We start from the raw sequence: 24,571 nt of genomic DNA, 5'->3' as shown, positions 1-24,571 counted from the left end.
TTATTTCGGATTTTTGTATCGTTTTAATGACTAAACAAAAGACATATATACATGTTTTACGTTACTGTAACCAGTGCTTTTTGCCAACCAGTCAGTGCGCATGCGCGGAAAATCCCGAATGTAAACAATAACATTCAACTGGTCTGTAAGCATAGAGTAAACCAAAGACCTATAGATAGGTCTTTGAGTAAACGTGATCGGAAGACTAAATACTGACAATTCCATAAAACAAAACAATAAATTAGCCGTATTCTTTCTGATAGTAAGACTTAAATAAATTATATTTCAACAATAATAAAACATATATTAATTGTATTATAATTATAAGTGGTGTGGATAGTGTTATTTTTCATCAGCGATCGATAGAGATGCATTTAATCAATTATACAACAAAGCCCTAAAAAGCGGAATACATTACAATTTTTAAATATTGTGGTAATTTTATTTTACATTGAATGCATTTTCGCTTCGTTTACATTGAATGACAATATTAATACAATTTTGCATACAAACGGAAAACCCCTGCATATTATGCAAATTGAACTGTCTTTGCATGTATGTTGAAATCTCTTTACTATTAATAAGGAGTGATAAAAATCTAGCGTTTTATGACAAATGCATATATGTAATTTATTTAACGCAATTATTTTTTACCATATTGTGATTGCTTGTGTTCATGATGGTGTTTCGTACAACGCAGTTATTTACCAAATTGCACAATATTTTAAATGTATAGTTATTAAACATTGTATTATTATGATTAAACTGGCTAATATATATATACACAAGTTCCTGTTAATCCATTTTTGACAAATGTCTTCTTTTTTTAATGTTAAAATAGTTTATTGAAGCAACTGTTCAGTATTTTAGCTTTTAAATTTTGCTTAAATGACTGCTCAATATGCCAAGAGATGACATGGAGGTATCGTAACTTGTGTTTAATGACCAGACACTGATCTGCCACACGTGGTTTATGGAGGGACCCAAGTATAGGTCCCTGGGTTTATGACACCATGTTTTCTTTGTATTTGTTTGGACAGTATCCGATCATAACAATTAAACACCGGGATATAAATGCTGCAACAACGACTGTCAAAATTAGTGTGAACAATTAAATAAAACAATTACATTAATCAAGAGAATTTAATTAATGTGTAACAAGGTAAGTTTTTTTTCCAAAAACCTATAAAATACTTTTTTTTCAGACATATAAAGGTTCAAATCAGTTACATATTGCGTACATAAAATTGACCTATTGGTTGTTTGTTATCATCCTTATTTGTTTTCGTTAATTAAATTTAATTTATTCTGAAATAATTTCAATTTCTGAGAATGTTTAAACTAAAAATGGTCGCGAAGAAGTGCCAAGTAGAGAGATTTTTGTGGTTACCACATATCGAGCTCTTAGATTGTGTTGCACTCCCGAGTTCGTTGTTAGTAAAAACAAATAATAACAACAATTTAATCGTTCCAATGATGCATTTCATTGCATGCTAATGTTTTGTTTAGACATAATTAGTAAAATTATAGTTGATATTGTGCATGATTATCCTTAAAAACGATGATTTTGTCAACATTCTCAATATGCGCTTATATGAATCCAGTGGGCGGAGTCTAAACTTTGCAGGTGCGCGTGACGTCACTCGTCAACTGGTCTATAGTGCTGTTTTCATCTGTGATAAAAATTATATAGATTACCGTAAGGTCATATAAGAATAAGTTAAATACCGTTTGGCAAAGGTGATAATAATGTGTTGATTGTAAGTTGTTGCTGTTCATTTTTGATAAGAAATAGTCTGCTGTATAAAAAAAATAATACTTTCGATTTGCTTGTTTTTGTTGCGTCATTAAAATGTTGTTTATGAAATGATAATGTTTTTGTATTTCTTAATTGATTGTATGATTTATATTGTCTACGGACTTTATTCGGAACTCAAATAATCAATAGGTATATACAACTGTCTACGGTTCATGCTCTTTTGTAACACAAATATACGCATATTTACATAAGATTCAATGTCATTTCCTATCGGAATAGCAATACATAATTGCTCGGATGTAGGCCGGTGTTATTTGTAACAAATATAAATAAATAACAAATCAAGTGTTCACTGATTTCGAATAATAGCTATATTCATACCTGATGACCTTATATTATAATAAGTGTGTACAATTTTTTTTAAATAATTATACGTAAACTAGTCTACTTTTGATTTCCATTATCGTGTAATGTGGAATATATTTTCTTGGCTTATAAAATGCCGATACAAATTTCAAATTGTAAAGTTAAAACGACAATTAACATTTAGGAGAAATAAATTGAAAAAACAAACATGTAAATACATATTAGATTATAATGTCTCATGTATTAATAAGTTAAAGGGGCCTTTTCACAGACTTTGGCATTTATTGAAGTTTGTCATTAAATACTTTCTATTGATAAACATTCTAAACATTCAAATGTAAAAAGCTCTAGTAAAAAACAAGAATAAAATTAAAGAAAAAAAAAATAACCCTCAACTGGGCTCGAACCACTGACCCCTGGAGTAAAAGTACATCGCTTAGACCACTCGGCCATCCGTGCTCATACAATGAGCAACGTATTTTATACTTAGTATATATATGCAATCCTCGTACTATCCCAAAATATAACGACAACAACAGAACTCTCCAAATTATTCAATCGTTTCGCGTTGCAACGCTTTATAATTTGCATGTTTTTAAATCGTCAAAAGATGCATATAATGGATATTTAAGAGCATGGTAAATGTTTAGTATTACTGTTTCCTCACAAATATCATAACTAAAACAAAAATTTGCTAGTTAGAATTTTTTGGGGTAAATTTTGTGAATTTACCAAAACGTGAAAAGGCCCCTTTAAGCCTACATTTGAGTCATAGTTATTGTAGACGAGTTTAGAGGAAAACCTGAAAACATGTGGACATCTAAGCAAAAAACATTGAATGATACCTTTGTTATCACCCCCTATACTAAGAGAATTAAAAGAACAAAAATTGCCTACACATTCTCGCCATGGGAAAAACCAGTCGTGTACACGTGGCAAAGTTCAGCAGCCATTAACGCGTATTGTTATTTCCTTTTCGGAAGGTCAAGTTGTTGGTGTGAAGCCTGCTAAAGCTATTGAACGTATAATGGGTATATTTAAAGACTGTGAAGCAATATTTATCATACCCGTAGCCAAGGGGGGGGGGGGGGGGGGTGCGAGTAAACGGGTTTTTGACGAGTAAAAAAATATTTGAACTTTAAGATGCACCCAACTTTATTTGACGCAAAACCGATTATTTATCTTTTCCCGGAATCTAGTAAGTCTTCGTATTTAAGCGCTACAATAATGTTGAATTCAATATGCTACCGACAGGAAAGAGAGAACATTTTAGATTATTATTAACGGAATGTTATGCCAGCTTCCGAAAATGACGGAAATCAAAAGACACCCGTCGACTATTGCCGAAGACTAATGAGTAACTGGTTAATAATTTTGCATTATACCACGATTTATAACAATTAACGATTGTACACAGCATTTTCGACAGACTGCGTTGACTTTCTGTTATATCCCCGTACAACCATTTTCGAATCACCTTAAGGATTTTCAGACAAAAAATATCAGCTATGCTCAAGACAGGATAACTTTTGTTGTTGTATGGCAAGAAAACAAATCGTTTCTTTAAAGCAATAAAGCTTTTTTGTAGTTTACCAACACCTTTTGGCATCTGTTCTGCTCCACATACAGAACTGCCCACAATGTTTTAATTAAGTCAAACTTGGCACTAGGAAATATGCCATACTCTGCAACAGTTGTTATAATGAATTTAAAACGTCATACCATATATGATCAGGTGGACGTTAACATTAAATGTTCATTAACTGTGACGGATACGGGCAAATAAGTCCATATCTTTTCTTCAACGTCCTGTTATACATTTATAACGGCTTTAAGACAATATGACGAGTAGTTTGTGGTTAAAGGGTCTTTATGAAGCCTAAATTGTTGTATTCTGAAATTCGTTTGGAAAATGATAATTAATTTGTTAACAATAATTTAAAAAAAATATAAGTAACCAGTTATAACATTTTTATTTCTGTTTAGTATTGATGCAGATTAGAGAAGACCCACTTTTGTAAATCAGTGCTTGTTGTACAAAACACGATTAGCAAGTTTAGAGCAATGCTAGGCCTCGGGTACTATCGATAGTAGCAGACAAAAAGTTGATTTGAAAAAAGTCAAATGTTTCTTTAAATTTGAGCGATTTTGGAATGGTAGAATTTTGGAATAGTAAAAAACATCAATGTTATCAAGATTCCAATAAATAATGATATTGTATAACGTTCTTATTGTTGATTTTATATTCTATCAATGTGTTGTAGCATATGTAAACTGAATGTGTGCGCGCATACTAGCTTCGGGTATAAAATAATGTATTTCCGTGACTGATCACAAAAGGTGGTTATTGAAAAACGACAGAGGGGAATACATGCATGTTATATCATATTCATGTCGATCAGTCACTGAGTATAGTCAATGAATGTGAATTTCCATATAAAAATGCTCTATAACTTCAGTCTCTGAATTCAGATAAAAAGCCACCAAAATGCAGGATTTTACTTTTAATTTTCAAAATTTTCTAGAGGGAGGACCTCCAAACCCCCGATTGCAGGAAGGGGACAACCCCTGCCCCATGTACCGCTTCGCAACTTCGTTGATCAATAACAATCGTTGATGGGAAAATTCGCACCCCCTTTTTCAAAACTCTGGCTTCGGGCCTGTTTGTGTCCAAGGTTGGTGTGTATTTGTTGTTTAAATATCCACAATTCATCAATAACATGCAAACTAGAGGTATGTTTAAACAAGGACTCTTTGACGATATAAATTCGACAAAGCCTATCGCAGTATGATACATAGATTCCACAAGCATCACACATTTACATGTAGGGTTCAATGACACAAAAAATGATTAAACATACAGAATTAGCTTCTATCAGCCAGTATTAGGGTTTATCATTTCGGACAAACATGGAACCATACACTAGGGTGAATTTTTAAAATAATGTACACGTTTATTTGTCCTGTTAAGTGTAACAAATGCACAGGTAAAGGTTCAACAAACGTTCTTCAAACGCAGTTATTTTATGTAACTTTAATAGAAATGTCTATAAAAATGTATTTAAGTTTTTAAAACATACACTGAGCTAGGTGCAGCCCGTGTATGTCGATAAACCAAACGTACAGCAGAGAGACCAAAGTGTAGACATAACGGTCGAACTTTGTAGTACCGCAATTTGTTAAAAAAGCATATATATTCAAGGTAACTTTAAAAATGTAAACTATCGATTATGTTAAATGATAGTGTTTAGTTATAAGGTACTATTTCATTCGGCTCGCAATAATTACTAATTGGGTTAAATAGGGTGAATTTACTCGTGAAGGTGAAAAAGCATTACAAATACAAATATTTTATGCAATAAATGGATTGCATATTGCAATTATGTATGTATGTCATTATGTTTCATCCATTCACTTATGTATATCTGCTTTATATTTGTTTGAATCCACGAAATAACTTGCCGCTACTATTTTCTTCAGTTCATATAATGTAAAATGTAAATGTAAGACTAATGTTGCAGGGGATGAACTCTGTTGTATATGAATTAGAGGACACCCCCTTCCTGAGAAATAAATCTTTACACATTACTGTAAGTTATTATAAATTGATTTTAAAAAGAAGAGGAACCTGCCATGTAGCCCCTTTTTTCGAGACATTTAAATAATGCATTGTGATTAATATTATCAAAAGCCTTTTTCAAATCGATGTATAAGCAATAAAATCAGCCCTTTCCTTAATTAGAAATTTTTGAATCATTGCTTGAAGACAAAGCATAGTTTCAGCTGCTGAATATCCATGGCAAAATCCTGCCTGAGATTCTTTAATTTTATTATACGCTTCTTCCCAATCGTAATGGCGTTTGTTAATTATCCTAGTAAATATCTTATACATTGTATATCCAATTGAGATACCTGGGGATCGGTAATCGAGTCAGATTTATGGACTGGGCACTAGTTGCCCATGTTTGTGGGAATATACCATATTCAAATATAGTGTTTAAAGTAACATTACTATTCAAAATCAACGAAAAATTCGTACAATTGTTCGTAAAATAAACTTAACCAATTAAAACTCAGTGTTCCTTATGGCAATTGTCGAAATTTCAACGCCGGATGTGGTCTGATTAAATAGATAATTGTAGATACAAAATGCTCGTTTTAATTATTGTTTTTCATATCTATTCATACGACACATGAACACTAACACGGTGTTCGTGTGTCGTATGAATAGATATATTCGCGGGAATTAATTGTGGCCACAAATAAATAAAAACGAGCATTTTGTATCTACAAAAATCTAAGTAATCATATCACATCTAGCGTTGAAATTTTGGCTATTGCTATAAGGAACACTGATTGTTAAGGTGTTAACTTTATTTTACGAAAACCTTAACGAAATTTTCGTTGATTTTGAGCGTTATAGTGACTTAAAAAAAGTATGCAAAAATACGAAGCTATATCAACAACAGTATATTTCAATTCGGAAGGTATACCGTCAATTCCGCAAGTTTTATTATATATTAGTTTAGACATTGTTGCGAGAGTGACCTCATCAATTGATATTTGCTTATTAAGAACATTAGCGGTTGCGTCATAAGACACTCTCAAAATTTATTTTTAAAGAGTTTTCATTAATCAATAATTTACTAAAATAAGTATGCCATGTATCGGCGGGTATGTCACAACTAGTAGTGGGTTTACTATTCTTTTGTTTAAGAGTTTTCCTGAATAGGTCAGGCTTGTTTCTACAATTGAAAAATATTATTTCTCCTAGTTTTTTGATAATCAAGTATTTTAGTTTTACACAAGATCTTAAATTCGCTTGGTTTATTTTTATCATCTATCAAATCATTCTGTGAATTTGTTATACGAAATTCAAAACGCAGCACATTTGAAGTGTTTTTTTTCCACAAACTTGGTCCCACCATTCGGGTTGTAATGAACCAGCCATAAATGCTGGTCTTTTAAGCATACATTCGCCAGCTTTTTTTATGTAAGGAAGAAATAACGACAATTTATATATAAATTACATGTTAAGACATTTGAGAAACATGATAGTAGTTAAATAAATACATAAGCTCACTAACTAACGGATTGTGAAACAATTGCATTAAACCTGTTTTGTTCAGGAAACTAATGTAAAAAGTTAAGGGAATAGTGCAGCTTCAAATTCATATACAGATCGTACTAGAAATAGTGAATCATAGTAATGAAGACAGTAAACAGTAAACATTATTTTTTAGAGAACTTATTTCAAATGTCACCTCTGGTAGACTGGGCTATAAAACGATATATTTAAACATTATTGTTGCAGATGTCCTTATTGATCGACAAAAGCATGCAGGCTCTGCAGTTAGTACAGCAATCAGATTGGTGAGTCACCGGTGGAGCTCATGTGCGCAGACAATGAACAAGGATCTATCAAATAAGTATGTATAAATAAATCAGCCCCAAACTATATTATGTCTTACAATTAATACTACATAAACAATAATTAGGTAATAATAATAATAATGATTCTCATTTATTGTATTTGATAAACATTTCATGTATATGTATTTGGTATTTATTATTCAAACAAAGCTTATAATATAACTATGAATCAGTGGATATTTCTTATATTGACGAGTTATATGGGCCTACAAAAGCTTAAAGCACGAGGTTTAAGTGCGTACTTTCTGTATGCATTATATTCATTGATTTATATAAAAGGTTATTCCAGTGTATTGTTAAAATAAACAAGGGCTAAATAAATCTAGCGAAACTATCTATGTGGTCTATATATCTGATGAAAACATCTTTTATTTGGTAATTTGTGTGTTACATGTATATAACATTTTCACAAAACCAAATTGAGCAAATGTTTTAACATTTGAGGTAACCGTCCTCTCTTTTAAATTTCTAAATCAGTCACATCATCAAATTTAATGGAAATTAAATTGAACGATTTATTAACATTTAGGTTTGTTGTCTGATTTAAATGTCCTTTCATTAATGGAAAACATTTGTTTGCTTATCGGTTACCCTGGTACTCCTTTTTTTACTACATAGTAATGAACGATGAATGTCTTGTCTGCTGTTCTTTAAATGTTCAATCAAGGACCACACTATTTAAATACATAGAGGATATTTCTTGGATTTGGTGAAATATCAATTTTAATTCACGAATTATTATAGAAAATGATAGTTTCACAAGTGGCTCAGCCACGTGTGAAAAAATATTTTTTTCTATGACCACGAGTGAATTAAAATCGATATTCCACCAAATCCAACATATTTTCCTTTGATTTGATGCTAACAAACCATTATTTTGTATTTTTGCCATTCTGGACAATATAATTTTCTTTTGGGCGCCCCGAAATGTTATTAAATGTATGTTCAAGGGAAGCTTATGCGTGTGTTTTTATAAACATTCAATGCAGAGTAATCGCCCTTAGTAACATTTGGTCACATTATGGAAACCAAAGATATATAAAGATAGTTCCGATCAAACAATGACAATTATCGATAAGTTTCACTGTTATTTTTCACTGTTTGGAACAGTGAAATATTTCTCTATAAACCATCGGAGAGCATAAAATAACTGTGTATATTTGAAATGTTCCTAGGTCAATGTGGCTATATACACACCGATTATTGAAAATACATTGTGAGTGGTGACGTCTGCTTCACTATGGTGAATTCTTTTTTATATTAACGGCAATCTTTTGCTTTACAATAAAATTTTATTGTAGTTTAGTTTTTATTTGAAGCTTGATTTTCCTAAATAATTCCTATATTTTAAGATGCATACTCATACGAGAATATCTTTTTAGATTCAGATGGCACAGTATTTACAGAATTGCACTTTACTTCAATCTGCTCTACCCAGTTCTTCGCCAACGGTCGTTCAAAACAGTATACTCATTTATAAATTCATCATTTCTACGTACCTTTAATATGCAAAAAGTCTAAATCAACACAAGGACATGTGATAAAACAATAGTATTATGTATGCAATTAATGACCTATCGTTTGTTAAATGATTTCCATACTTTTGAATAAATATTCTAGTTCATTGAATACCGTAATTACTCTATGTTTTCGGACACTTAAAAATATTTTTTTTTCGTGTCCGAAAACTTAGATACAAAAAATATTCACAAAATACAGGTGTCCGAAAACTTAGAGTCGAAAATTGAAATGTCCGAAAATAGCGTAAATTGTATCAACGACTACCGGTAATAGCACGCGCTTGTAAAATACCATGCAGTTTAGTATAAATTACAGTTATATATGTTTACACTGGATTTTTTTTTTTTTTAAATGCTTTATTTATTAGACAGAAAGTTACTACAAGGTTGTACTTTGACCAACGAGTTCAAAGATGAGCATGTGATGTACCGATACTCGCTAGTATGAACCTGTAATTAACGCAATAAAAAAGCTAACTATGAATTCTTTGTTTGTTGATTTCCGATAGTTGTTGTCTAACACCTTCCATTGTTCGTAAAACTTGCAATAGGGTGCATCACACTTTGAAGCGTTTAGTATTTTTCACAGTTATTGTACTGAGAAGGAGTAGTACAATTGCGGTAGATAATTGAACTGTTAATTCGCACTATCCCTGGTAATTGTCATAACGCTTATGCTATCGGGCGAAACAATTGTTTAATACCGGTTTACAAGGTTATTTACCCAATAACGCAAATGGTCCGTTGCCCTCAGGCATGCACCTGCCATGTTTTATGATGTTAATCTGGTTGTAAAACCCCAGATGAAGAGGGCAATGAGGATGAAGCGGCAAGATTGAACGATTCCACTCCTGCTGGGCATGCACAAGTGGTTGTTCAAACAAGCACATTGTTGCCCGGGCCCTCCTTGCTCGCTCACATACCTTCACCAAGTAGTCCCGATAATTCACACCAGAATACAGAACCCCAAGTTCCAAACCCTCCAAGCATATACGGCGTAGTTTTCATGCCAAACGAAGTCCAGCGTTCGGAACTAATATTTTATCCCCCGAAATTCCAAACGCCGTCAGATGTACATGTGCATTCGAACCAAAATAATAAACATACAAAACACAATGTTGCAAATGTGCCTAATAGTTCCGACCTTTCGATCATGCAAGCTGGATGTACACCATCAGTAGAGAGCCAGGGTTGGATGAATTCTAATTTGCAGACAAGTCTTTTTTTATCATACGATGCAGGACAGTCTGTACGTGAACAACACCAGTCAGATAACGAATACTATCTGCGCCAAAATGTTTCAAGAGCACAATCCGGACTGCAAGAAATCAAACTTTTGTGTGATGCGGTTATTGTGTACGACCAGAATGATTTTGATTATGCTGTTGATATGAGAGATGAAATACAAGCTATAGTACGCACAGAGGTAGATGAACCTCTACGGATAAAATTATTTGACGACAGGGAATTCATGCAGTCTACTGTTCAAAATGTGCAAGATATTCTGAAAAATGCAAGCGTCGTTTTGGTCTATCTTTCGAATTATACTGAAAATTCCAGACAGGTTCAGTTATTCATCACAGAAGCAGTCGCATTGGCCAGTGTGAGCTTGACTAATCAAAATCCTTTGGGCTCGGGTTGTATATTCAGTGTCTGGCCTGTCCACTCACAGCCTCCTAACCGACGCAATTATCGGACACCCGCCGGACTGGTCAGTATCAGCGGCATTGACTGGTATAACAGGACCAGCAGATACACGCACACCAGAATTGTTGAACTTATGACAAATTCAATTCGGAGAAGGGGACTTATAGAGCACCAATCACGAAAGGAGTTAAGACAAACAACGCTACAGATACCGTTTACGCATGAGCAATATCATATAAGTGACGCACCAAAACATGCATGGACTGCTGATGCAAGTGCTTTTACGACACCAGGTGCACTAAACGTGCCTACTGATTTCACTGAACACATGCATGGGGGAAGAAATCATTTTACTAACGAGTATGACTTCAACGTTAATAATACGGAAAGCTTGATGAGACCAATGAGATTTGAACCAAACCAAGGTTCCGCTGGATCCTCTTACGCACAAGGCGGTGAACAATTTTCACCAATGGGCGAATATTACATCCAACCCGCGGACGACAGACAAAGGCCTACCACAAGTGTGACAAATATCCGTGCTGCCCACGGATATTGTGCCACAAACCAAATGCAATCAGCAATGCAGAATGCGCCAATCCAATTTCAACTAAGACCGCCGCAAAATAGTCCCGGTCCGCATTGGCCGCAGCATCCGCAGCAGCAACTGCAGGGTCGGATGACAATGAGTGGAGGGGATAGGACACCGGCACCCCTTCGACAGAATACGCAGCAGCACACACAGCAGCAAACGGGGAGTCAGAAGACAATTGTTATAGGGGATAGAACTTCGGAATATAGTTCCGGACCTTCCCGACATAAGAAGCAGCAGCAACAGCGGATTCAGAAAACAATTCACAGAGGTGATAGAACATCTATGCAGTTCGTTTCTAATCAGTCAACGAAAGACGTGGAAATCGTTAAACCTACAAGAACAGAAGGGGCCGTAGGAACGTATCACCAGGGTCCTGTAGATAGTGGTAATTAATGATACATTGTAGTACTAAGCACAGAACATACAATAAAAAATTCTTGGGAGTACGGTTTCAACTGCATACTTTATGCACACTTAATGGCACAACAACTATCATTTTGGAAATATGTGTCCTGAGAATTAGAAATATTTCTAATTTCATATTAAAATTCAAATGGTCCTTACAATATAATTACGAATAATATGCATTTATTACACCTGGAGTATGTTCCACTATTGTGAGCAGCCTTACATTTTAAGTATATTATTGTATGAAACATAAATTTTAAAGGCCGCGATCCCATCTTTAATAATTTGTTTTCAACCTTTGTTCTGAATATATGAGACATAGGATAAACTAACATAAACATTAACTTGTAGGAATTGGAATTTGGTTATGTAGAGCTACTTTGAACTAAAAAAATTATATTAATAAATTATTCTGTATTTATCATTAACTTGCAAATATTTTCCTGTATAGTATACTACAAGCGAATGGCAACAATAATTTATATACTGACAGTTTTATCTTCCTCACAACTGCAGTTTATCAAGGCGATCCTGACAGCAGTGAAGATGAGATGTTCGCTGGACACGGGAATCTTCCCGGATCAAAAGGCGGGCGTATTCTGAACATTGTTGGTAGCAAGGTCCTGCAGATAGGAAATGAAAACAGGGTGTCTAACGTCCGAAACATTGTGAAGAAAGACAGAAAACAAACGCAAGGAAAGAAAACACGTCTTACAGACAAAGAAAGGTTTATTTGATTTAATTCAAGTCATATTTTCCGACAAATGTTATCATTTATAAGAGATTATACACAGAGAAAAAAATGTAATATTAAGTTTTACATAGACGAACTGATAATCTTAAGTGTATGATTGTTTAAGAAATGCATACACCAGTACAGTAATGAGGACGAACCAAAGACACATTTACCCAAGTTAAATAACAAGAACACTGAACTTGAGATTAAGTCGTATATCATAAGCAAGGGCCTTAAATATACTAGCAAACCGGAGAGTCTAAGATTGAAATTTGGAAACGAAGCTACACAAACTAACGCGGCGAAAGCCGACAATGCCATAATTTATTCCTTAAATCTTGATTTCAGATGCAATACCGTGCAGAAAACATACAGTGGGTGTGGAAAACCGGCGAAAGGTGGAGTAAGCGGGTACGAACTGAATATACCATTGCAAGAACCCCAGCGCCATGCAAGAACTGACGTGCAAGGTGCTGGGAATGTCAGAAAAGACATTTCAGTCGAAAATACTGAGTTGACAGCACCGGTTTCGTATTCTGACCTTAGAAATTCGTCACACAGCCCGAAGTAGAATGCAACTATATCCGAGGACAGTCGTATCATGACGATGGATGGTGCTTCTTCTGTTCCTTCTTTGAACCAATCACCAAATAGGAGTGGGAATAATCAACTACGTCCCTTTCCCATTACAGACAATTTCCCAAGAGAGACAGTGATTGAACTAATTTCATTGGATGAAAACACATTTGCACAAAGTTCTGACGAATCGTACGAAGAGGAAACAGCAGTTAGGACTGACATGCTAGACGCTAACCTATTTGGTAAACGCCAATATGACAATCAGCACGTTGGTCGAATGTTATTTGAGTCACACTCAAATCGATCATTCTCTCGCATGGTCAACAGATCTCTCGTAATCGAAAGCGAGACTTATGATCCTGCCAATGTCAGTGATGTGGATTGATATAATCTGTTGCAGAGTACTATGTATGGGGCCATATCACAAACTAAGCATTCGGTAATTCGTATATGACGAAAATATCTTAAACATATTTTGAAAATCAGAATATTAATGATCAAATACACTCGACAGAAATCAAAATCAACACTATTTATTTTGTTACACCTCTAAATCAGAGGTGTAAAAAAATAGTGTTGATTTTAGTAATGATTGTGTTTGTTATATTGTGAGTTATAATTAAAAATATCAATTCCAATTGTAAAATTAAGCCTCTTTAATGCGAAAATGGGGTTTCCTTTTATTCCAAGTCTAGGCTAAATTACAGCATGGAAAAAAACGATTCTGTAGTTGGATTTAAGTATTTTTACCTCATCCCTGAACGCCTAGTTATTTAAATATGTGGGTTAAAGCAATTAAAACGACAATCATGATTAAGCGGGATTTTACTCTGCTTATATGTTGAACATGTTTGTTGTTGTTGTGTGTGTTCTTTTCAATAGTTTTTAGTTGTTCTCGCTAGCCAGCAACTAATGTTCAGCGAATTTTGCAAGTCTGCTCTCAACTACGCTAGGCGGAGCGTCGTTGTATTGGAAAATCGATATTGGTCAATAAGAGCGCACGCTTTGCATGAGCGACAGCACAACCTGCAATAAAATTATGCAGACGACGAATGACGTACATTCCATACGCTAGGAGCGTCTGCTTTACTACGCTAGGAACGATACCCACCGCATCTGCCTGTTAATAATTCACCACTGGTACACTGCAGGCAGCGAGTGTGTGTGTGTGTATGTTATCAATAGTGTTTAACAACTTGTGCGACGACATTGGCCAGTCTAGTGTTTAACAGCTTGTGCGACGATATTGGCCAGTTTATCATTTAAATCTGTTCATATTGGCTGCTTTCAGGGAAAACCGGGCTGAATGCATGTTAAATAAGATTAGCCTGTGCACATTGATTAGCCTCTGCAATGCGCACAAGCTAATCAAGGACGACACTTTCTGATTTTATGGTGTTTTTCGTTTAAAGAGAGTTTCTGGTACTGGGATGACAACTCATCATGCAGTCAATATATAAAAAAATGTACATCATATGTCCCTGAAATAGGATGAGAGTTTCCACACACAAATATATTTCAAAACGCTCTTTTAATCATGATACTAATCATTGTTGCGTGAAAATCATCACTGATTGAAATAGCTGAGATACTTGAACATTTTGGAGCCTCTTATTCTCTTAATAAAATTGAGCTGTTTTTCGAAACCCTATGTCCCGCTCTGTATGTATAGAAATTGATGTCATCTTTCTAATATCTCAAGCATGCTATTTTAATTTCAATTTATGCTAAGAAGTATATAAATAGACCGCCATAAACCAAAATAAAACAAATTTGATCAAAACTTTACTCTTATATTGCAATTGAGCTGTTTAAATGCCGTCCCTATTTTTAATTTTTCCGTGTCATTACCGTTACTACTTTGTTGACTTGTGGAAATGTGCTGATTACTTCCCCTAAACAGCACTTCTTTACGTGACGTCATCAGTTAAACGCGGGTATTTTTTAATGTGGAAAAATGCTGGTTCTATGGCGGACGATTTAGAGGTAATAATCAAAGGTTAGTATGATGGTATTGGACGTGCATATTTGTAAAGTCATTACCGTACGTCAGTTTCTGTATATTTATTAAAAGATAATGTCGACTTTGACCTTCAAAATGCATTACATGTGTGTAATTAGATCAGATGAAATAAACATAAGGCGCCATTTTGGTTTATGACGTGGTACATTTGGTGAATCTGTATATAATTTTCATTACCGTTACGATCATTACCGATACCTATTTTTTTACAGTACAGCGTAACGGTGATGATTGATAGTGTAACGGTAATGATTGATTTAATAATAAAGGACATTTTTTATATATATGTTATATATAAGTTACAAAATAGAATATAAAATATTAATTGCAAAATGTTTTTTAAATAATAACCAATTTGCGAGTCACCGAGTCATTTTTAAACAAATACAAAACAATTTTATGCAGACGATCATAAATAAGGTGTGCTCTGTGAAAAGGGGGTTTGATGCATATGTGTAAAGTGTCGTCCCAGATTAGCCTGTGAAGACTGAACAGGCTAATCCCGAACGTCATTCTCCGGCTTAAGTGGATTTTTGCTAATAAGAGACTTATTTGAAACGAAAAATATAAAAGCGGAGAGTGTCGTCCACGATTAGCTTGTGCGAACTGCATAGGCTAATCTGGCACGACCATTTACGAACATGCAATTAACCACTTTTCACAGAGCATGGCTCATTGATGATTTAACAAAACAAAGCATGGCTCATTAATGATTTAACAAAACAAAGCAAACTCATGTTGTGAATTTGATTTACACAAGATAAATATAAACCGCAAATGCAATTAAGTTGATGACACAATGACAGTATTTAAATAGCACTTGTTTCTGAAACTGTTTACTCCTTTTTTCTTTTTTTTCCTACTTCAAGATGTTCTGATGTACATTGACTCTAACAGGCATTTTTATAACCATTTAACCTACACATAGTAATATGAGACATTTTCAAAAACAACTGTTAATTAAACAAAATGAGAACAAAGTTGTTGAAAAAATACTTAAATTGTTTTGATTTGACGTGCTAGTAACTTGAAGAATTCCATCTTTGTTTGTGTTTAGCAGCTCAAAAATAGTACATTTTATAGGGATTTACAAAGATGGCTATAAAGGTGGGCTAAACAAAGGGCAGAGCAAACCACGAGCTTTACAAGCAGAGAGAAGGAGAACGAAATCAACAAAGAAAAGAGACAGGCCAGTTCAAATCCGTTGAAAATATGACGCCAAGAGAAAAACGCCAAGTAAGAAAGAGATGGCGCCAAAACTCCAGAGAATACAGAGAAAGAAAGAAGACATCTGCACACATCCTAACACCCCCAACATCTCCTAATACCAATGCAGAGAATCCAAATCCTATACCCGAAGATAACCGACGCTTCCTGTCAATGAGAAGAAGTCTGGCCAGGAAACGGAAGAATCAGAAGGCTAAATGTTACCGACAAAATTCAAAGCTAGTTATTAAATTAAAATGTCAGCAACGTCTAACCGAAAGATACAAGAAAAGATATAACCGTCTGAAGAGAAAAGTAAATGATTTAAACAATGATGGCAATCATGATCAAGATACAAACCAGTTGTCAGGAAAGGCATACTTCTTGTATAAAAGCATGATAAATAACATTAGGCGCAGATACACTACCGCTAAATCAAATAAAGAGAGGCGTTTTATTGCAAGTTTAGTAGCCAGAAAACGCATATTAAAGCAATATGGTCTAATCACATTTGTTAAGTCAACGCTTTTCATGTCAAGGAAACATCTGCAAAAGAAACCACTGAGAAAACCAAATGTCAAGAGTTTGCAAATGAAGTCAGACGTAAAATCCTTTTATGAAAGAGATGACGTATCACAGCTTACAGCCGACAAGAAGTCAACAATAACAAGGAACAGAGACAAAAGACAAATCCGCCTCCTAAATGACGATCTAAAAAATCTACACTTAAAATACCTCAGTGAAAAGAACACAATATCATACACATTGTTCTGTCAGCTTCGCCCGTTTTGGGTCATTAAACCTAGAGAGAAAGACCGCAAAACCTGTCTGTGCAGGATCCATGACAATATTTGTCTAAAACTGCATGCTGCTCATACAGTTGGAATGGTAAGAACAAAGGATGTCAACACTTTGGTCACAGAGATTGTTTGTGATGAAACAAACAAGTCGTGTATGTACAGAGAATGCACACAATGCAAAGATAAGGTTCCAACCTTTGACTACACCAATGATAATGGCGAACAGGTAAAATGGTTTGAGTGGAAGACTAGAAGGGAAGAAATAGTGGACAAGGGAAATGATAGATCTAGGACTGTAACAAAGACTGTGAAGGACCAAGATCAAGGTACAAGAGAAGTGTTGGCATCTGAAATAAATGCTGAAATGCAGCAAGCATGTAGGCACAAATTTAACATTAGGAATCAATATACAACACTAAAATATTTAAGATCGAATTTAACACATGAAGAAATAATGGTTCACATTGATTTCTCGTTGGAGGATATGTGGTCGTTAACTATGATGGTATGCCATACCCTGGTGTTGTGCAAGCTGTCGCTGAAAATGATCTTGAAGTACAGGTTAGACAATCTTTTTTTAAATATAAGAGGTTTATTTTGTGAATAAAAAATACACTCATTTAAATCCGCAGGTCCCTAAAATATATATTGACTTCAACATTATAATGTCAATGGCATTTACTACATACTATATAATTTTATTGTATGACAATAACTTTATATTAGATCACCTTACAATTACGTCCAAATCAAAGTATCTCCAAAATTTGTAAAATTTGACCATAACTGCTATTATCGCAAAAATATAAGTATTATTGACAGATCTAAAATCTAAATAAGAGAAATTCCATGCGTCTCCATTTTCATCAATCTGTTCTATCATAAATATGATATCGTTAATCTCAGGTTATGCACAGAATCGGCAGAAAATGCTTCTTCTGGCCGAGGACGGAAGATGTGCTGTGGTATAGCCAGGACAAAATTATAACACTGCTCTCAAAAGAACCAGAGCAAGTTACGTCAAGACAACGACAGATACCACCTCATCTGTGGATGTTAATTGAACAAGAACTCGGCCTTTAAATGGCATTAAAACAAAACTAACACTTTTGAGCAACCAATACTATACAACACAAATACCATATGTGTTGGGTATAAACGAAATTAAAAATGTTACATGGACGTTTGTGTGATATTGGTCTTGTCAACCCTTGAAAACAAAATATCAAATTCGGCATCGTCTCATGTGGCATTTTGTTTTTGGGGTTATCAAGATCAGTGTCAAACATGCGGCCATGTAATATGAATAAGCGAATTAATATGTTTATAATGTTAGCAGATGTGTTGTGTTTTACATTAATTGTTTCCAGTTTGTGTTACATGATGCCATGTAATATGAATAAGCGAATTAGTATGTTTATAATGTTAGCAAATGTGTTGTGTTTTACATAAATTATTTCTAGTTTGTGTTACGTGATGTTATCACTACCGTTACCAAATTGAAAATACCGTTACGATTTATCATTACCGTAACAGCAAAGTTTAAGTGATTTCTAAGAATAAGGCTCATATTCTTGTTTTGTAATCTGTGACATCAGTAAATAATAGGTTGAATATTATGTGTATGTGCAAGACCGTCTCAAATGTTTCGCTTGATAATTGGCAATGAAAAAGTAAAAGTGCGCATTTTTGTAGTATTTGGAAATTCTTGCGTATATGTATAAGTCTTGGGTACATTATTCATAACATGTTATCAAAAGCGGCTGTATTTAAAACATGAAAATGACATCTCTTCATAAAATCGATAATTTTGTAGCACTAGCTATTATTTGTTAAATAAAGCATGTTTTATTATTTGTAACGGTAGTGATGTTTTTTCTTGACAGATGTTCAATAAAATAATATGATTTTCATATTTTTTGTGATCAATTCGCCCAATACCTAAAAGGCCATGCGATTAATATATTTCAATCATATAACCCCTTCTAAACTTTTATTGCAAGCTATGTATTCATACGTATCAAGTGGTTTCTCTCGTACGTTTTTTATATATTGACTATGCATTAAGCCCTGTTTTTCCAAAATGAAGCGTAAATGACCTTTTTTATTAAAGATTTGAAAACAAAACACATCTCAACCTGTGCTTTAAGACACACTCTTTATAAATTTAAAAGGGTGGTGTGCATTTCAAACTTGCGATATAAAAAGCTGTAACATAATTTTGAAAACTGAGTTGCGTCTTAGATTATAGAATAGCGAACAACTTCTGTGCCTTCAGCGCTTTGATCATTGTTATCATTGTATAGACCGCCAAACTTGAACCATTTGGAATACATGAGTTTTTTGATACTGAAATCGACTGAAACAGTACCCAACTAGAATAGTTTTATGGTATCAGTGACTTGTGACATACGTGTAAAAAACAATAGCAAGCATTAATTAAGTCAGACACCTAGTGTTTGTGTATCACATTAATGTTTGCGAGCTATATGTATACTATTATGTTAATTATAGAAAAATATATGTTAAGTTTCAATTATTTAGTATAAAAAATATTATGCTGCTGATGAAGGCTGTTATGTTGCTTTATTGTTGTTGTTTTTTCACTAGACCCATAGAGGGATGATTATACACAAGATCCAACAATAACGCAAATGGTCCGCTGCCCTCAGGCATGCACCTGCCATGTTTTATGGTGTAAATCTGGTTGTAAAACCCCATGATCGAATTGCCATTTGATATGAAAACAGGACCGAAATTTGGTTAAATAGCGCTGTAAAATATACTGTCCGAAAACTTAGAGACATTAATTATGGACGAAAACTCGTGTGTCCGAAAATTAAGGGTCACGAACATAATTATTTTTGCTAAAAACAGGGGTGTCCGAAAACTTAGAGCGTCCGAAAACATAGAGTAATTACGGTACTCGATGATTTACACAAGTTTATTTGTTATACTATTATAAGTGAACGTTTAAAAATTGTTTGACTTATTTAATGCCGAATTTTTCAATACAGTCTTAATTTCTTGTTGTCTTTCTTCTTCAGTTGCGTTCGTTTTTGTTGTAGACGATACTGATAGTTCTAGTAGCCCAGATGAAGAGGGCAATGAGGATGAAGCGGCAAGATTGAACGATTCCACTCCTGCTGGGCATGCACAAGTGGTTGTTCAAACAAGCACATTGTTGCCCGGGCCCTCCTTGCTCGCTCACATACCTTCACCAAGTAGTCCCGATAATTCACACCAGAATACAGAACCCCAAGTTCCAAACCCTCCAAGCATACAGGGCGTAGTTTTCATGCCAAATGAAGTTCAGCGTTCGGAACTAATATTTTATCCCCCGATATCCCAAACGCCGTCAGATGTACATTTGCATTCGAACAAAAATAATAAACATACAAAACACAATGTTGCAAATGTGCCTAATAGTTCCGACCTGTCGATCCTGCAAGCTGGATGTACACCATCAGTAGAGAGCCAGGGTTGGATAAATTCTAATTTGCAGACAAGTCTTTTTTTATCATTATGTTCATATTAAATTTATCAGTCTTTGTAGTTCAGCGGAAGAACACTTCCCCTGCTTTGTGGGAAGAAATATGGGTTCAACACCCAGCAAAGGCCATAATTTACACATGTGCTATTTGGAGGATAAAATGCTTTTGCATGGCATTTGTTTTACTATTGGTATACTTTGATCATTTTTTATCATCAATTTCAAGAATGATCCTTATTGGTATTTATTTCCCTTTCATTATTCATGTACAAAGTCCATTTCAAGACCAAACTATTAACTGTGTAGGTATGTTTTAATGTAATGTTTAATTATATATTAACAATTAACACCATTTAAATGGATTGTTGTTTTCAAAACCACAGTTGAAGGACTACAACTTAAAAAACCCAAAATCAGACTTGTTCTCACATCATCTGTTGCTGGCATCGGGTTTGATCCCCCAAGTGGGACGAGGATAATACATGCACGACCACCTCGTAACCTGTCTTAGTACCTCCAGGAGATACTAGATAACAACAAAAGGGACCTTGCAAAAAAACTTGCTGGAATTCAAGAAGACATAGTTCAGTATTGCAACAATGAGGATAACTTCCTTAGGGAATTGTTGTTGAAACCTTTTGGATTTTCAAAATCTGCAAGAATTTAAAATGAAAATTGTTGTTCATTTTTCCCGCATGAAAAGCTTACAAATTTAGACATAGCCGGAGCATTTGGTAATAATGTGTAAATATGTACATGTAGTAATGAAAATTTCATTGTGTGTGTATCCCATTCAACAGGTTGGTGTTGGGTTTGCAATTTACCGGTAACAGGTCATTGCAGAGTTAATAAATACGTGTGCTATATATTTTTATGCCCCCGGTAGGGTGGCATATAGCAGTTGAACTGTCCGTCAGTCAGTATGTCAGTCTGTCGGTCCGTCCGAAAAAAAACTTTAATGCTGGCCATAACTTTTGCAATATTGAAGATAGCAACTTGATATTTGGCATGCATGTGTATCTCATGAAGCTGCACATTTTGAGTGGTGGAAGTTCAAGGTCAAGGTCATCCTTCAAGGTCAAAGGTAAAAAAAATATTTATTTTTTTTTGTCAAAGCGGCGTTCTCATGAAGCTGCACATTTTGAGTGGTGGAAGTTCAAGGTCAAGGTCATCCTTCAAGGTTAAAGGTAAAAAAAAAAGTATTTCAAAGCGGCGCAAAAGCGGGCATTGTGTTTCTGACGAACGCATCTCTTTTTTTAAAAACATGTTATACTGTCAATTACACACACAAGACAAATTGACTCTAAAATATTTTTGCCCTATATTTTTATCAGTATTGTTTTTTCAATTCACTTTTGTTTTATTCTGAAAAAAGTTTCAAAAATTACAAGTTTTCAGTGAACCCGCGTTTTTCCGGAATTCGATAGTCCGGAAAACTCGCGATCCGGACGAAAGTCAAGGGGAACGGATTTATTATGCAGTATTTTCCCTCGTTAAGTCCGGAATCTCGCGTTCCGGATCCGGACATATATTTCGCGACACCGATCTGTGTATTTAGTATTTAGCTGTAATTATGTCTCGTTAATACGGATGCTTCCCAACATGGGGCTTAATCGACCCCCGCCGAATAAACAAAAGCGCATACATTAAGTATTGTTGATTTAGGCTTAATGGCCAACCTGTCGTTTAAACAAAAGCGCGATCACCGAGGCGTGAAATATTACTTTGTTTAGGAGTGATAGCTAATACGCGTGACTAAACATGATTCGACTTCGACTTTACTTAAACTTAAATTTGAGTCGGCATTACAGAATGCATCTTAAATGACACACTTGGCGATTGATTTTCTTTAATGTCTTTAATGAGATGAACACGCGACCAATTAAGACGCTGATTACAATGCGCAGGAACAAGAATGATGAGTGTTCTTCAAGACCGAACCATCAAGGAGTGTCGCCAAACAAAAGTGACGGATTTTTTTCGAAATGAACTTGTCATGCGTGAAAAGTTGTGCTAGGATTATTTAAACAATCCGTTAAAAACTTGTCGCTATGATTTTTAACATGTCGCTATTTTAATCATTTCAAAATTCTGAGATGAGTTATAAATAAATATATTAAAACAGTATGGCAGTTTTCTGTTTTATTTTCATTTGCCTTCAACATCCTTAATTTGTAACTCTGTGACTTTACCAGCTTACAGCTCGCGTGCCACCCATGGCAACGTCTTTTTACTGCGGCAGTATGACACGAGATACACGCAGTCCTCGTGGTGTGTACATGTACTACAATTCGGTTACGCGTTTTTGTATTTATATTGTTTAACAACATTTGATTTTTTAAACTAAATAAACTAAAAAAATGCCTGCGTAACAAGACAATTATCATATACCAGTGACAGAGATTGCTTCAGTAAGTATACACCGTATCATCTGTATCATTGCACACCACATCATCTGTCTCATGTGCATAGTATAGATAGCCAAAGTGGTCAAGGAACTGTCTTAATGAATTTAAGGTTCATGGGGGGGATAAAATTCATTAAAAATTCGCTTTGGTTTTTCTTCATTCAATGTGGTACAATATGGTCAAACTATATATCATTTTAAAGCTAAAGACGGATAGAATAACATAAACACATTTTTGACATTCAATATTTGTGTGCTTTATTCATATTTTGGTTTAAAACCAATACATTTTTACACTAATTTACAAAATCTCAATCTAAAGTTAGGAAGGATATGCACTACCTTAAGTTGAATAAATACAAAGCTATATACATATACAAGGTCAAGTTAGCAACATTTCACAGAAAATTATTGTCATAAAACAACAAATGAGTTTTTATTCAACTGCCTATTTTGGATAAATTTCCTAAACAAAGTTCTAAAAATAACTAAAACGTAACTACTTTTTAAAAATCCAGGTATGGTGGATAGTAAGAGTCACAATTCTTCTTCAAAGGCTTAACAATTTTGTTATTTACCTCTCAACCAAATTGCAAATTTAAACCATCTAAAATTGAAATAGATTGCAGACGACATATAAAATTGTAAAGAATTATAAAGAAATTGGCAAACCGATTGATTTTATATTTCGATTACTTCTACCCATTTTGAAAGCGTGGCCCTCGCTGTGCTCCGTAGAAAAACGTGCAAAACAAATCGGTCGAAACCACGTGCAGTAGTGAGAAAACCGGGTATGTGTATACACATACCTGAGAAAACACAAACATATTTTGACAGTTGGTTCGCAACTAGTAAAACAACTATTAACATTAATCAGCAAGAGATCGCACTCAATAACATAAATGACCACGTAGAGATATCATCACTTACCCTATTTCAAATATTTTCCAGCTGAAAATTGTCCCCCACACGTCTTTTTTAGTTTATTTGTATTGTTTTTTCTGGAGCCGAAGTGCATCTCACAGAATATCCATCTAACTTCCGTTGTTTTCACTTTCGTTATTAAAAACTTTGTTTAAAAGAATTATTTCTCCTTTTAGATTGTTAAAGCGTTGTGTTATTATATATTATCAATAGAATAGTATACCGTGATGAATTTAACGGAGTTACGTATCGATCTTTCTGTCAGTCTGTAAGCGTACTATTTCATGCGCAATAATATAAGTATGGTGATTCGACAACAATTGTAAACATTGGTGAAATGCTTCTTACATAGTTATTCTTTTGAGTGTTTATGAGGTCTGATCGTGCAGTTTGCAAACATCAACGGAAAGATTACAATCCAATGCATTTGTCATCGTCAACTGTTTGGAATGTCAATTAGGCGATGGGTTAGTTTTTAGCATGTTTCTTTCTATGTTATGAATTTACAAATGGCTGCCCCCATGGTGATGAAATGACATGTGTTCGAGTTTTGATATTTCTAGATATGTAAACTTTTTTTACTATTTAAGCGTAACTTGCCCTCGTCAATGTCGATATTATTCACTAGTTATATAATTTTCCGCCGAAATACGTGGAATAAACATGATTCAGATT

The 24,571-nt window shown here is 34.4% G+C and overlaps 2 protein-coding genes across 14 annotated transcripts; both read left to right on the top strand.

Moving 5' to 3' along the window:
• The first annotated feature begins 1,629 nt into the window (after positions 1–1,629).
• Positions 1,630–22,647, top strand: LOC127832078 (uncharacterized). Of its 13 annotated transcripts, XM_052357236.1 has the most exons (9): positions 1,630–1,760; positions 4,651–4,800; positions 5,647–5,715; positions 7,440–7,554; positions 8,734–8,801; positions 8,941–9,022; positions 9,882–11,705; positions 12,245–12,455; positions 12,813–14,826. In XM_052357236.1, exons 5-9 carry the CDS (start codon positions 8,799–8,801, stop codon positions 13,033–13,035), a joined length of 2,343 nt encoding a protein of 780 aa, XP_052213196.1. In that variant the 5' UTR covers positions 1,630–1,760; positions 4,651–4,800; positions 5,647–5,715; positions 7,440–7,554; positions 8,734–8,798; the 3' UTR covers positions 13,036–14,826. The 13 variants fall into 13 exon arrangements, 10 of the variants coding, with proteins under 10 accessions (XP_052213196.1, XP_052213201.1, XP_052213195.1 ...); XM_052357241.1 differs by lacking the exon at positions 4,651–4,800; XM_052357235.1 differs by lacking the exon at positions 5,647–5,715.
• On the top strand, positions 15,298–18,539 carry LOC127832081 (uncharacterized). The gene is made up of 2 exons (XM_052357252.1): positions 15,298–17,633; positions 17,979–18,539. Exons 1-2 carry the CDS (start codon positions 16,279–16,281, stop codon positions 18,058–18,060), a joined length of 1,437 nt encoding a protein of 478 aa, XP_052213212.1. The 5' UTR covers positions 15,298–16,278; the 3' UTR covers positions 18,061–18,539.
• Positions 22,648–24,571: the final 1,924 nt, after the last annotated feature.

Source organism: Dreissena polymorpha, chromosome 5, assembly GCF_020536995.1.
Source record: "Dreissena polymorpha isolate Duluth1 chromosome 5, UMN_Dpol_1.0, whole genome shotgun sequence".
Lineage (NCBI taxonomy): Eukaryota > Metazoa > Mollusca > Bivalvia > Myida > Dreissenidae > Dreissena > Dreissena polymorpha.
The sequence above is the reverse complement of the archived record's forward strand: the minus strand, read 5'-3'. Positions and strand labels throughout refer to the sequence as shown.

Excerpts from the sequence above, each read along its gene's own strand:
- LOC127832078 (XM_052357240.1), top strand. Across the intron at positions 11,706-12,244 it reads CCAGGGTCCTGTAGATAGTG|TTTATCAAGGCGATCCTGAC; the intron begins GTAATTAATGAT and ends TCACAACTGCAG. Across the intron at positions 12,456-12,812 it reads CGTCTTACAGACAAAGAAAG|ATGCAATACCGTGCAGAAAA; the intron begins GTTTATTTGATT and ends TCTTGATTTCAG.
- LOC127832081 (XM_052357252.1), top strand. The coding sequence starts at position 16,279 with ATGACGCCAAGAGAAAAACGCCAAGTAAGAAAGAGATGGCGCCAAAAC. Across the intron at positions 17,634-17,978 it reads AAAATGATCTTGAAGTACAG|GTTATGCACAGAATCGGCAG; the intron begins GTTAGACAATCT and ends CGTTAATCTCAG.